The sequence below is a fragment of the Gymnodraco acuticeps genome, unplaced genomic scaffold (genome assembly GCF_902827175.1).
Source record: "Gymnodraco acuticeps unplaced genomic scaffold, fGymAcu1.1, whole genome shotgun sequence".
Taxonomy (NCBI): Eukaryota; Metazoa; Chordata; class Actinopteri; order Perciformes; family Bathydraconidae; genus Gymnodraco; species Gymnodraco acuticeps.
In genome coordinates, this window is record NW_022992351.1 from 893,160 (window position 1) to 908,395 (window position 15,236).

The 15,236-nt window shown below is 40.7% G+C and overlaps 1 protein-coding gene across 1 annotated transcript; it reads left to right on the forward strand.

Moving 5' to 3' along the window:
• The first annotated feature begins 285 nt into the window (after positions 1 to 285).
• On the forward strand, positions 286 to 8,124 carry znf740b (zinc finger protein 740b). Its single transcript, XM_034208961.1, has 7 exons — positions 286 to 425; positions 2,891 to 3,042; positions 3,220 to 3,453; positions 5,155 to 5,283; positions 5,371 to 5,503; positions 5,725 to 5,843; positions 5,956 to 8,124. Exons 2-7 carry the CDS (start codon positions 2,998 to 3,000, stop codon positions 6,103 to 6,105), a joined length of 810 nt encoding a protein of 269 aa, XP_034064852.1. The 5' UTR covers positions 286 to 425; positions 2,891 to 2,997; the 3' UTR covers positions 6,106 to 8,124.
• The last annotated feature ends 7,112 nt before the right edge of the window (positions 8,125 to 15,236 follow it).

Below are 15,236 nucleotides of genomic sequence, written 5' to 3' on the forward strand. Positions count from 1 at the left end.
CTATATTGGCAAATGCAAACTCAATGACTAGACCTTTTTATGCCGGAAACCGGTGCTGAACTAAAAATGTATAGAAAATAGTGCAGGTCAATGCACATTATAATATTATATTTGATATATATATATCAATGATAAATACCTATTATATAGTTATATACCAACATACGTTATAATACGGTATAATATAATGTGTAAGAAAACCAGAACAACACATTCGGATGTGTGCAATCAAAGGACACCACTCCCTCACAATTATGGCCGTAAATGTGGGTCATGCTGCTTCGATCACGTGACTGAGAGCCTGGCCAATCACAACGCTTCCCGAGAAGCTCTTCCGGTGGCGTTTCCTGTCAGTGTTTGTAAACTGAGAAAAAATTGGAAGTGCGACAAGAAATAATAACCTACAAAACTCTAAAAATCAAAAGGTAAGCAGTCCATTTGCAAAAGAATGTCACTGTCTGCTGTTTGACCGTGTTTATACTGCGCTACATGCGTGTTTGTGAGCGCTGTAGCCGGGGAGGAAGGTGTTATTTAGCGGTCGGCGCTGAGCCTGCACGCCCTGCTGTTGTTGTGTTGTCTGGGGAGGGGGGTGGGGGTGCTCTCACACAAGAGTTGTCCCACAACCCAACTACTGGCTAGCTAGCAGGTTAGCCTATTCTGTTGTGTTCAGCAAAGCCGCTCAGCATGCTGCACACTTTAAAAGCCACCGTCTAAATAGTGTGTCCATATATAAACTGCATTACCCAATGTGCTCCCAATTAATTAATAAAGCTCATTCGCAGATAGGTTCGCTTTTACAAAAGGATTTCCTTCGTTTATATGTCGCTAGCTAGCCCACTTGTGATCAAATTCATATAATGCATATAATTTAAACCACACGGTTAGACATAAATATAACAATTAATATTCAACTTAAAGATAAATGGAAACGTGTTTTACTTAAGTGATGAATAGCAGTGTGTGTTAACCATGGTGTTAACCATCAAAGCCCTTGTGCACGGTCTGTAAAGGTAAACATCTGATATATATTTGTATTCAGAGCCTTTGATATGAACTTAACACATAAGAGTGCAATACTTACAAACATCCATCTCTTAAGACTTCTGTGAAAAGGCCAAACTGTGTCTGACCATTGTAAGCCTTGTACATGTGCTTAATGCCACACCATGAGAGGCACTTCTTTCCCCCATAGCTCTCTTGGTAAATGATCAAATAAAAATGTTGAAAGGTTTTTGATGGGATATAAACTTACTTCTAACCAAGGAGTTCGTTTTTTACAAATGTGTATGTACATTTAACACAATGTATTGAACCTAGGCAGCATCCTAGAGGATCAAATAAGTAATTAATGTACGTAGGTACAAACAGCCCATGAAGTCATGTATTTGAATCCTTGAATCAATCCATTGCACGGTATGTTCATCATTATACACTACAAAATACAACATAAAAGCACAAAACTGTGTTTGGTCATCATCAGGCACAGCTTGTGACTTGCACCGCAGGTCTTTAGGTTCAAAAACTCATTGAATCTGCAACTTAGGTGCCAGATTGTATTGCATGAAATCAATGTCACTGATAACTGATAAACTGCTACTACTGAACTCTCAGACACCTCAATAATTCTCCCCATGGTTTTGAAACTTGATAAAAGACAATATAACCTTCTAAGAAAGAAGGCAGTACTTATTCAAAACCTTATCTTATCTGCGTGGATATTTTTTTTGAAGTACCATTTCTACGGTTATATTAGGACACACTTTAGCTTTGATCAGTTTAAATGAAACATCACATGGTGCCTGTATTCCATTTTATTATGCCCATAAACATTGAATCTAGGGGAGAAACAATTGTAATTTACAGTGAACTTGCCGCTCCGAAACAGCAGATTCATTTGAGACCACAATGTGTTAGAGTAGTTCATCACATTTTGTGCATGAAGCATTTGTTTGATCCATTTTTTTCTACTGAGATTTTTGTTTTGTTTTTGACAGTTTCCATTTTTCCGTTGGACGTCATAACACATCAAACTAAAATGATCATGGTGTATTCTCTATTAGTCAATTAGGATTTCATAATGCAAAGAAGAGATCAAATCTGTTTATATATACAGGATTGATCTCAAGGAAATACTTTAGTGGTGTTTGGTCATTATCATGCAATGCTTTAGAATTGCACCACCGGTCATTGAGTTAAGGGATTCCGCAACCTCAGCACCAGACTTGATTACCTGAAATCCAACTCACTCTACAATGATGAACTGACTCCTGAACTCTTTGTTACCTCAAAAGAATCATCCTTTGGTTTTGAAACGTCACAAGAGCCAACATAACTGTCTTACATGGTAGGTCTAGACCTATTTACGCTCTTATCTGCATGGACAATGAACATGCTTTCCAGCATCAGATCCAGGGCTATTATAGGACCCCCCCTTATTTTAATCAGTCAAACAAACGTCACATGGTCACATTTTATGATACCCTTGACGATTTAATTTAAGGTAGATCAAATTGTAATTGATAGTTCACTCGCTGCTCTCAAACAGCGGCCTATTTCTTTTAGATTTGTGTCTTTTATATGTTTTGTTATAACCTCATGTATGAAAACCTTTGTGGGATTTATCATATCTACAAAGTTTTCTTTTGTTCATTGTTTACCAATTCCCATTGGATGTCTTTTTTTTTTCCTCAAAGTTTTCTTTTGTCTTCTGTCAACCATTGAAACGTGGCGTGAACCAAATCACTAGGGTTGTCTTGCCTGATGAACAGCCCTTACTAAAGCTGGACCTACATTTCTAGTCGTATATCCAGATTTGAAACATTTATTAGATTGGTCTGGTTTTCCAGCTCCTGATTACAGCATGGAAAAATTGTCTTTACTCTAATTTCAGGCTTTGGCCCCTGATGATTTGGGTGGGTGTGGTCTCTTCTGTTACCCCTCATCCTAAGTGAAGCCCCCTCTGTTCCCCCCAAACACACACGCATTCAAACCACGGCGATGACACACCATACAAACAACTCTGTTCGAGACCATATGAAATGGGTCAGTGGAAGTCTCTTCATCTCCAGAATCACCGTCATGTTTTTAGTTTGTATTTCCATCCTGATTGCCAGTTCATTTCTCCATTACTCAACTCCCTCTCTGTCCCCTGACTCCTTGTCTCTGTGAGGAGTCCTGCGGCCCCCCCTTTCTGCTCTGACTTGCTGTTTGTGTTGCCAGGCCGGGTTGCTGGGCTGCGAGGCGGTGCTGTCCAGCATGGCCCTGATGCAAGCCAACAACATCCCAGGCCAGAAGAGGATGATGTCACCCTTGGGTCAGGGGCACAGGCCCAGTCCCGAGAGCCACCAACCCCACTCGCAGCAAATCCACAACCAACACGGACACCAGGTCCACCACCAACAACCTCACCAAAGCCACATGGGCCACCCCTCAGCCGGGAGCTGTCCACCGCTGGTAAGAAGGCAATGAGTCTGGGCAGGGTCACTCAGGAAGCCTGTCAGAGCTATTCTTTCTACCTTTGTAAACGTTGCCATCAGGAACAAAATGTGAGCTGTTAATAGACGAATGTTATGGTGATGGAAATAAACGTAACTAGACTTAAAACTCATTCTGGAAACGGGTAGCACTAATTCTGTGGTGGGACTCAAAAGAAAACGTCCATTGTGAAGATTATACATGTGCCCTCTCCTTCCTATTTAGAATTTATCATCACTAGAAAACATTTTAAACATGATTAATAATACACTCAAATTTTTTTGAGTATTATTAATCATGTTTAAAATGTTTTATAATGATGATAAAATATATTAATAAACACTATTACTATATTTATAACAGTATAACTTATCCAATTAAGATATTTTGTAATATTACAACTATTTTCAGCTATCCTACATTACATTTGTTATGTATGTGTATATACTAGTGCTGTAGCGTCAACTTCAAAATATCGTCGACGACATATTTCCGCGTCGACGCGTCGCTACACACACGTGGGTCACCCAAAGCAACAAGCAGTTCGCAATCGCACTTCAAACACAATGGAGACTGAAACGGCAACCACCTCCTCCTCACAGGATTGCGCACGAAGCCCCCAAACGAAAACATCTCGCCCTAGGTCTTCAAAAGCATGGGAATATTTTAAAGTTAGTCCAAAACGCAAAGATATTTATATATTTATATCTCACTGAGACTGCTGCATAGCCTAGCAGAAGCAGCAGCTAGCTGTGGTGGCTTTCATTAGCAGCTAGCATTTGCTCTCTGATTTTTACATAAAATGAATTATGGATTATAAATTCAATCATTTTTTTATATATAGACGTTAAAAACCTATGGATTAACCGATTCAGCCGCGTTTTTTCTCATTTTAATGCCATTGAACACGTCTTTTGATCAGATTGACAGCTACGGCGGTGAGACGATCTCCCTAGAAGCTCTGTGAAGGTACGTGTTGTGATGACTGTATTTGCTTCCCCTGTCGCGAGTCCGGATCACTCAGTGATGATACTATATACCTACATAATCTGTGGAGTCTCAGCTTTAATCGGATATATTGTATGTGCAGCTACGATAAGTAATAAGGGTAATTTTATCTTGAGTTCTGTGCCAATGTCCGTTAGCATTTTTCGCTCAGGGGTCATTTAGATGCTTCTTATGAGACTTGTGTTTTGGTAAACATGGTTTGTATCGTCAGTTAGCTGAGATTATTTCCGTTAATCTGGTATAACACATTAATAGGTTCTTAAATATTAAGATCCCCTGAGACAGTGTCGTGAAAAAAAAAATTTTTACATTACGTTTTTTTTACATTACGTTTTTTATGAATTGAACAACAGAAAAATAATCGTTAGATTAGTCGACTAATCGATCAAATAATCGCCCGATTAATCGTTTTCAAAATAATCGTTTCCCCCCAGCACTAGTATATACATTAGGTTCTCCTTATGGATGACCACAGGATGAGTTGTAGTTGTTGGAAAATACATTAATATCTATTTAAAACTACATTATACAGAAATATTTTAAATGGTTTAGACAGCATGTACATTCTAAAGGGGTCAGAGTGCTACCTTGTATATCTGACTTTGTGTTTGCTGCTTGATTACAAGCTAGCATACTGTGCAGTTAACCTACTACCATTCCTTCCTCCTAAAGTTGATCCGAAAAGACGGGGACTATCACTCATCAAGACTGGCAGATGGAAAGGACATGCAGGCAAACCAGAATATGCAGCCCAAGAAGAAGCACAAAAAAGCAGGATCTTCCAGCAAAGTTAAAGTCGAGGTGAGGATACTTACAGAGCATGCACAAGTGCAAACATCTAATCCTGATGTTAAGTTCACTTTAAACTAATTGTGTTATTCTTGTTAGCATTTTATTCCAACAATGGAAATGGACGATGATGACAGTTCCTTGAAAGTCCAGAAGAATTTCATCTGTGACCACTGCTATGGAGCTTTCCGGAGTAGCTACCACCTCAAGCGACACATACTGACACATACAGGTGAGAACCCACAGCTCGCCTCTTCAAAGTGGCCTTCCTCACTTGCATTTAAGGGTTACTTATGGAAAACAGGGTGGTGTGCTGACTTGTGAGTCCACTATTCAGCCAGAGGACCACCCTTAAGAATCTGTCTCTGCTTGTATTAAACTACAAGAAACCCACAGGCTCAAACAGATCAAATATGCCATGAGTATAAATAATGGGCCTGTTGTTGTTTACAGGAGAGAAGCCATTTGCTTGTGATGCGTGTGATATGCGGTTCATTCAGCGTTACCACCTTGACCGACACAAGAGGGTGCACAGCGGGGAGAAGCCGTACCAGTGTGATCGCTGCAATCAGGTTAGAGAGCCTTTGTTTCGGCTTCATTTATTTTGCGAGCATTAAACCTAACCATGTGTTAGCAGTGTCAGTGATATTATTTCACTAACTTCTACTAAACCCTTGCCTCCAGAGCTTCTCACGGACAGACAGGCTGCTGAGACACCGGCGGCTATGTACAGTGGGGATGAGCAAAGAGGAGAGCCAGTACGCACAGGAAGCATCTGCCCATACAGCTTCCTGGAGCCCCCTACAGCCTTCCAACAACCGCCTGACTGTCTGACCCCCGCTCCACACAGAGACCCTACAGATAGCAGTCTGCAGCTCAGTAATGTCGCACATTGGAGCTCAACAGTACTGTAACGAGAAAACAGCCTAGCTTATACACAACCAAACTTTACTTTGCCCTCGCCAGCTCCTTCACAGAGCTTGATAGTGGATTTTTGTATTTTTCTTATCTGCTTTCCTTTCATGATACAGACACAAAGTGGACGGACTCATTCACAGGTCTTGGTATTACGGCAATAACTAAATGGGGGGGGGGGAAATCCTTTTATCTAAAATGTTTCCGGTATTTTCGGGGGATTGCTTCTGAGGCATTGGATGTATTTTTGAATGCAATGTATCGTGCAGCAGCTCTTAGGTATCCTGTTGACACGCAAACATCCCAGTGCTGCCCTCTACTATATATGGACAGTTCGCTAAAGGACCCGCATACATTACTGTTCATGTTTTAGGGTTTCATTTCTCTCATTTTGTGTTCCGAATGCTTTTCAAGTACCAGCTACTGCTCATAAGGGAAAGATAACTGCAGTCCAATAGTGAAGGTGTTTTGTGACCTGAAATAAAATTTGATGTAATTTTATATTACGCAATTTTAAACATGAGATGGTATGGAGTAAAATGCTAACTGGTAATTCATTTTCTTTTTCTGAAGAAGATCGCATTATTTCAAATGGATCTAAAAGGCCTGTCTTACCTGCTACTCCCCCAGCTGTAGAACTGAGGTACAACAACTCACAACCGTGATTTGTGCAAACAGGTTGAAGAACACTAAAGGTTAACTAGTTGCTCCTCAGATGTAAAATGTTAAACTAATCCTGGTATTAGTTTAGTTATGTTGGCTCTCATATCCACTGCTCTACCTTGTTTTAGAGGGTTTTTATCCTGACAGTTAAGCGGTTGCACTGTTGAAGTGCAGTAGAAGGAAGGACACATTTAGCAAGCTGTTTTATTTAATAACTGGATGTAAGAACAACCTGTCTGTTCCAGGAATTGTGCTTCTGTAATAACCCACTCAATATAAATGAATGGTTTTACTGTCTCTGTTCCTAGAAAGCACCGTCAGTTGTGTTGTTTAATGCTCAGCGATTACAGTTTTCTTATGACTTTGAAAGACCGTTCTTTTAAAAGTGTTTCGGTAAGCATGTTCCTCAGATTTACATAAGAACACAATTCGATTAAAAACCAGTCCTAAAAATAGTTTTTACTGGAGATACTTGGGAAATGTTCTGGTATCCAATTAGTTTAGTGTAGCCCTCATAATCCAGAAAACAATTCAAACAGTTGATAACGTAACGTGGCTCATCCATAGATTTGAAATCTCTCCTGTCTTGACCTGACTGAATGTGATCTACAGTGCGTGTCACTTCATCTCCAGTTTAACCTTGAGCATCTTCAATGAAGATGATGAGCAGAGGGGCCACGCAGTGTTTCGTCCAATGATGACTTGCATTATATTATCTTCAGGCCTCTGGGGGAGAGAATCTGACTGAAAACACTGGACAGAAGATGTTAGCTGGGTTGTAGAGGATTGTATTCTAGACTGGTACTTCCAGACAGCCAGATGTTTAGATGATGTGAAAGGACTTTGGGGCCCCATCACTGACTTGTCTACTTTTTATGAAGTTAATATATATTTAAAATGTATTAGGGGTAGAAATTGTATGTATGGGACCTACATTTCAAAAGAAAATCGAAGTATTTACAAAGTTATAATCCTTAGTCTGATGATTCCTCGTGAAAAATGGCAAGACATCCTTCAACTTGCTGTTAGGTGTAAAGTAAAAGCTTTTTTTTAGTATAGCAGCCATGATTAGTCAACATATTTCTTTCTTCTGCATGTATTTGTTGGAGGATATTGTATACAATTTGTTTTAGTAAAGATATATTTTTTAATTTGAGCCCCACTTCTTTTCTCATTTCAGGGGTGAATTGAAATCAATTTTGACTCAGTCTATCATACTGTAGTGAATGGAGTTTTAGGGCCTCAAGTCTTAATAAAGCTGTTACACTTTTTAAACAAATGTCAATTTTCTTTCACTTATGTCAACATAATATAATACACAAAGTTGCTTGTCATCAAATATCACATTACTTCCTGAATGTTTCAGCCTACATTTTCAAAAATATGTAATGCACCAACCTTGTCAGCAGATGGCATCCGTGATCATGTGCGGTCCAATTTCTCTAGAAGAGTGATGACGAGTAACCACAACTAAATGTCTTTCTACATTTACAGTATGGAACATTTTCACAGAATACCCTGGGTAACAACTCGTCATGGAGTGAGAAAATGTACTGTAATCTACTCCTGTCTCCACATTATTCTGGCTTGAATACAACGTTTTAGACAAAAGAAAATTGACATGGCATCATACACAATTTTGGGTAAGGATTACGAGACAACTAATCATTATAAACTGTATGAGATGAGGCTGCAACATCAGCCTGTTTAAATCTACTAACTACTCTCACCTATTAGATCTATTAATCAAATCTACCTCTCATTTCCTTTGGATCAAAAACCAAATCAATTTCAGTAATTCGATGCAAATCCTCAGTTTGATCAAATAGCGGTTGATAAGATAGTTATAACAAGTAATAAAAATAGTTAGTGATTCATTATTATCAACCACCTACAATGACCAACTTGCACAACTATGCATTGCAACACAGTCACTTTAACAGATCCTTGTCTGCACCACAAGAGGGAGGTGTATCCTTAGCTAATGTCTGCTAACGATGTTCCTCAAGACATTAAGATTAGATACCCATGGCACTTGTTCTGAGACGATAGATGATCAATGCACATCTAACACGAGCCAATCCCTCATATGGCCTGGAGCTGGTTGAAAATACATGAGCCAGATCTGAGTTTGCATAGAAACATAAAAGCAGTTGAGGTCAAAACAGACACAAATGATGAGTTTGTAAATCCAACCTGATTGCTAAAAATAAACACCGCAGTCAGTCTTGTTCAGAGAAATATGATTTGTTATAGATGCTGCAGGTAAGAAGTATCAATGTCAAACTGGGTGATTAAACAGTCATAACCGTCTGTGTGGTGATAGCTGATACCCACATTCTTCACAGAGGAGGAAAGAATTTACATTGGCCTGTCATTCTGTCTGCGTAGGTATTGCCACATCAGTCCTGCGTTAGGAAGTGCAGATCATACCCTTTAGCACCTTCTTCTTTGCTATTGACCAGTTCCTTAATTAAAGCATTAGGATAGGCAGGATGAGATCAGCCCGAAGGCTGCTGGGAGTGTGTGTCTTCCCCCATGGGAGACATCCCCTCCCTCTGCAGTCTGATTTACAGCACCCACAGGCCCCTGGCACTTAACAATGGACCTTCTTAAGTGAGGTAGATGGCGAGGCGACCAGAGAGGGGGAGATAACACTCCATCTTCATACACAAAGTGCTGAAATCATCTAGGTTTGAAATCATCTCTGCGAGACAGACTGATCATGGAGTCAGTCCAGAGGTAAAGTGTAGGAGTGCTGCCGTGTGCTCAGACTGGCGTTCTCCATCAGGGAGGAGGAGTGATAGCAACGCTCTACATGCTCACCTCTGTCACAGGGATAAAATTAGAAGATCTCCAAACAGAAATGTACCTAACAACTAGTAAATCTCAGGTGACGGTGTAAACATGTGGGTGGTTCAGAGGTTTACAAAAACAAGCGCCTAGCAGCAGCGACGTTGTGTCTCGTACAAATGTTTGGATGCCCCCTGATCAAATACATAACAGGATCATGGCGCATGATTGAAACCCTCCCAACAATAGCTCCTGCTATCTCCCTCTCCCCGAGGTGTGGGAGAGCCTTTCATCTCAGGCTTTGATTAATAAAGGAAGCACTGGTTGGTTGAAAGCAGCGGTCTGCCCCCCCCCCCCCTGGAACATCCATCATGCCTGTGACAGCGCACCTCTCTGTGTTAATTAGCAGTGGTATTTAAGCTGTCTGAGGTGTTCCATGGCGTGGTGGTGATGCTCGTCATTAAAATTTCAATTCCTCTTTCCAGGTTACTCCCATTTTCCTGGACACATCAGGGAACACGTCCTCCAACATTCACGCCGAGGAACAGATTAAGTGTGCATAGTAAGAAGCAGTGGAGACTTGACAAAAAATGAGAACACAATAGCTGTTTTCTCTATGTGAAAACAGAAAGGTGAGGAATCATGAATTAACCGGGAATATCTTCGTGTTGGTGCCCTCACTGTTTCTTTAACATGCATTTTATGTTAACCCAACTGGGTCAACATAAATGTAAAAATATAAATTTGACTTATCACGCTTCCTCAATAACTGCTTAGGAAAGTATATGCCACAAATCTAAAGTCATCGTCAAACAATGGGCAATAAAAGTGTTCATGCATTACTTATTAATGATGACCAAATATTTTAATAGGTTCTAATACTGCAGGCTATAATGCAGAAATAAATTGTGTATGTAGCTGAACCCTGGTCTGCCTTACAACTAAAAGGCATCCTGTAACAGTATGAAAACGTATATGTTATTAGAGATTTGCTTGATAAGCCAAGGTCGTCAGCAAAAAGCAGACATTTAACATCAATATAAAATGGCCTCCAAAGTGTTAACAAAAGCTGGTGTATACAGAGCGTCCCAGGGTAAATTACGGATGGGATGTCTTCCAGCCAACTGCGTTACAAAACATCTCTGAGGGGGAATTTCCTGTCACATCGTGTTTCAAACTCTCCCATATTCAGATTTCTGTCACTACGACTCTAATTAGTGTAACTCAACAAGATGGACGAGCCTCTGCATATCATTCCCAGTACAACAGACTAAATCACAAAGGAGAAAATAAGTGAAAGCTGTTACCCATGTGACTAGAAACAAGGGAAAAATAAAGTTTGGCCTACTTGCGTGTTTTGATACATTCAAATCATGAATATTCATACATGTAAATTAATCTCGAGTCAAGGCAGAATTTGCAACCTAAATCTTTAAAATGTATTGTTTGCAATGTAGATCAATCACAGGCATGGAGTGAAGAGATTTGAGAGCAGGAGACAACTGGTTAGGGGGAATGGGGAAGCAGAGGTACAAAGAAGACTAAACCTTTTAATGTGTGACGAATGGCACCTATTGTCATCATTTGATAAATATATAAGGGCCAAATTCCATAGTTCAGGTTCATGATGTGTACTGATGGTTGAGTTTCTGATGTGCAATAATCCACACTGGACTGCCAGTTCACAAATATATCAAACACTACATTTCTGCCTCAGTTAAATACTACCTAGCACTCACAAAGAGAGGAAGCCTAGACGCTGCTGAGTATGAGGGCTTCCAGGTCTACAATGAACAGCTTTGGTAAAGGTCTCCATTCTGCAGATACATTTACAAAGATCAAGTTCAGTTGTGCAGGACCTTGTTGATGAGATTTATTTGGCCACAGAGTAATCCACATTCCCTTGACAGGAAGGACAGGCCGGCGCCCTGCCGACTGTGTAAAAATCACTTTCCAACCGAGGTGCGTTGAGCCTCGACAGATACATTAACATGCCTTGGCCTTACGCCTCTCTATTAATCTACATCTTGTTGAAACGTGTTTTGGACTGAGCTGCCTCTCTAGGGAACAACCAACCGGCCACAACAAGAGTCCTTCGGAGGGGCTGGCAGCGCTGCACTCCACTGGGGAATATTTTTCTAGCCAAGAATGTTTATGTTTCATGAAATACACCAATGTTGGGAGAGTTGATATTAAAACCCATTTGTTTCTCTCAATTCCTTTCCTCTAAACATTTATCTAAATAAACATGTTTAGTTACCTCAAAGCTGCAGATTGGGTAAAAAAACTAGGGCATTCTTTTTTTTTAATACTACAAACAACAGGGCAGCAGAAAAAGGTAAACCAACAGGCATGTTTTAACAGAAAAAACCTCACTGAAATGGTTAACTCCATACACGTATAATTGTCTCAACCTCTTCAAACACACCGCCGAACTATCAATCATTCCCCTGAGTTCAGAAGGATCGTATCTCTTAAGGATGTAAAACCTGTTTTCTTTCTCTTACATGGTACTTTGTCAGAGGGCATGTGTGTAACCCCAAGTTATCAAGTTCAAGAGAAGGTCTCTGGTGAAATTATGCAATCCCACTTGACAAGGCAAGTCCATGGCTTTCTTCTGTCTCTTTATTTTCCGACAATTTTCCACTTGAGCAGACGACCTCAAGTGTGAAGTGAAAGAGTAAAGAGAGGGATTTGATATCCAAGGGAAACGGAGCATGAATTCACTGGGGGTTGATAGACAGGGCAGGGGCGGCCATGCTTTTTACCCTTAGAGATTTCCATGGGTCAAGGCTGTTACAGGGCCACGCTCTCGCTCTTCTTGATCTTGTCAGGATAAACTCTCAGGCTGATGAAGAGATATGCTGCAGATAGATGATGGCGTTGCACGAACACCGGGGCTAACCTAACCCAGTCAGTGACTTTGGCAGTTTGCTGCTGTTGATCAGCTTTGAGATATACGCATGATTTACTCTGTCACTTAGGATCTTCTGACCCTAAAGTCAAGCGAAAACCTGCAGAACATTAGAGATGTGGAATGAGAGGAGAAGACAAATGCACATTCCCATGCAATTATAAATACCTACAATCAAGATGTGACTGAATGCATGCAGACGTGCACAATCACACTTTCCCATTTCTCTCTCTTTGCAACATTACTGAGTTTCTCTCTTTCTGGCATTAGCAGAATATGTTTTGACCTATTTAAAGCCTTTTCTTGGACACTTAGCATTTTAATGTATCCCACATTTCTCTGTTCTTCCTCTTTGCTCACAAGAAGGTCTCTTCTCTCATGACGTCAGGACTATTATACTCCAGCGCACCTCCCTTCAGGGATAAGGTTTTACGATTGCAACCTGACACCATTTCTGTGTCCTATAAGCGACAGAGCTGTAACTCACTTCAAAGGCAGAAGGCATCAAATCACAGTGCACCTATAAATTAACCTGCCAAGTCTTGGCCAATGAGAAGGTGGCATTAAATCTTTGCTGTCATCCTGGCAGCCAATGGAAAGACGATGGCAGTAAATCTGTCAGGGCCGCGTCTGTTAACGGTGTTGTGGTGTGGTTGGGGAATCCATGGGGAGGGAGGGGAGAAAGTGAGAAAGACTAGATGACAGAGGGAGGAGGGAGCAAATATGGGGTTCAGATCTTTGCACCACAAAATGCTTTTCTGTACATCCTTCGGTCCTGCTGCAAACCTTCACACACAAACCGAAATAAAACAGTAAATGGCTTGCAGAGATTTTTTTTTTAGCAAAACAAGACTAAACGTGGCCAGAAAAAAAGGTGAAGCAGACAATATGTTTCCCTGATGGATGCTGTGGGGGTGGAATACCACCACCAGGAACGCTCATAAAGCTTTACTGCCAGCACAGTGTCTAATGTTGACAATATACAGTGAAAATGATAGATGGCCACTTTAGTGCTTCTTTTGCATCACTGCGAAACCAAAACTTGGTGTTGACTCTTTGATTACAGCCGTAACCGAGTAACCTCTGTCTGTCATGACAAAGCACCATCAGTAGCAGCAGCAGCCGGCGCCCGGGTACACGCTGCCTTCTGGATTACAGGCAGAGTCCAGTCGAGCCCATCCGCAAACCAGATGTGCAGCTACAGAGGATGATGGAGTTAGCTCTCATCAAACCTGAGCCTCGACGCTGCAGGATTTCTTTTGCCATCTAACCCCAAAGAAACACAAAATAGTCTTTCTGCATCTAACCAATTCCACATGTTCACATCCAGAAGCTTGCACTATCCCTCTTCTTCACAGAGTAATGCACTGCAATGGCACAAGACAACTGGAGGAAAACAGCAGAGGGAAATCACATCAAGTCGAATATTTTCTCGATTAACAATGCCCTTGGTGGTGCACTTTCATTATCCTATCAATGTTGAACATTTTCATATAATAAATCTTAAAGGTATCATAAAATGACTGGCAAAGCTGATCCAAACCAAAGAAGAAATCTTTTCCTTAACAAAGCCCACTATTTTTTCACCAATCTGTAACGACATCCAATAAACCAGCCACATCTGCGGTGACATTTTTATCTTACATCAACAACAAAAATGAAACATTAGCATCAGAATTTATAGTCATCTTATGTCATTACTATGAATATTTTGTTTCCTTGGTCAGAAACATAAACAGCGTGTTGAGTTACGGCAAAGGCAGGCAAGAGAGCAATGGTGGTGGTGTTGTTTTTGGCTGGATTTTCCTAGGGTGGCCATGATTCTTCGTTCTATGGGAATCCATTAACAGACCCAGAGGGCAACTGGGGCCATAAAGCACGTTAGGCTGCCGAGGGGAGCAGGCCCGTACCTCCTTCTCTGCACACACACAATCATATGTGCTTTGAGCAGCCTTTAATGACCTATATCAAATGTTTACAATGATTTTGCGGATATAAAGGGTGGTGTATTATTATTTTTTACTGAGTAAATGCATCAATAAACAACGGATAGGAGGATTTCCCAATTCAGGTATTTTTTTTCCAGATTGTATGTATCATGATTATAATGTTTTCTGGCTAGAAATGAGAAAGCAGTAGAGGTAAAATGGCCTTGTTAATTTTAATACACTAGGTCATTAAACATCATGTGGGTCTTGGCCTTTGTCCTGCTCAGACGATATAATGACACTTCCTTTAATACGTTAACTGCGGTGCATCCAACATACTGTCATTGTTTTCCCTAGTGTTGTTTCTCTTTAGCTGGGCAAGCCATTGGATGGGTGCTCAGGCCCATTGACTATGACATAAAGACTCTGTAAGCTTACAGATGATGATAATTTATTGACTCTAATTCACACAGTCCACTCGCACACATACACACAAGAGAAAGAGAGCGACTCTTTCACTGTATGCATCGATCAATTACAAGGCTCTAGCCCACACGTCTCTGACAATTTTACTGCATGTTATGTACAGCATGTCAAGCCATGGCGTTTTAAACTGTTATACTCATGCCTGTATAATTAATATCAATTACCTTGCTGTTTTTTTATGATGGTGCAACTGTAATTAGTGGATGAAAGCAAGTGACTGCGCCCCCGATGGCGCTGCAGGGCTATTTTAGATTAAAAGTGAGGGT

Coding starts and splice junctions, on each gene's coding strand:
- znf740b (XM_034208961.1), top strand. CDS start 2,998: ATGACACACCATACAAACAACTCTGTTCGAGACCATATGAAATGG. Junction 3,454..5,154: donor CCGGGAGCTGTCCACCGCTG/GTAAGAAGGCAA, acceptor TTCCTCCTAAAG/TTGATCCGAAAAGACGGGGA. Junction 5,844..5,955: donor AGTGTGATCGCTGCAATCAG/GTTAGAGAGCCT, acceptor CCTTGCCTCCAG/AGCTTCTCACGGACAGACAG.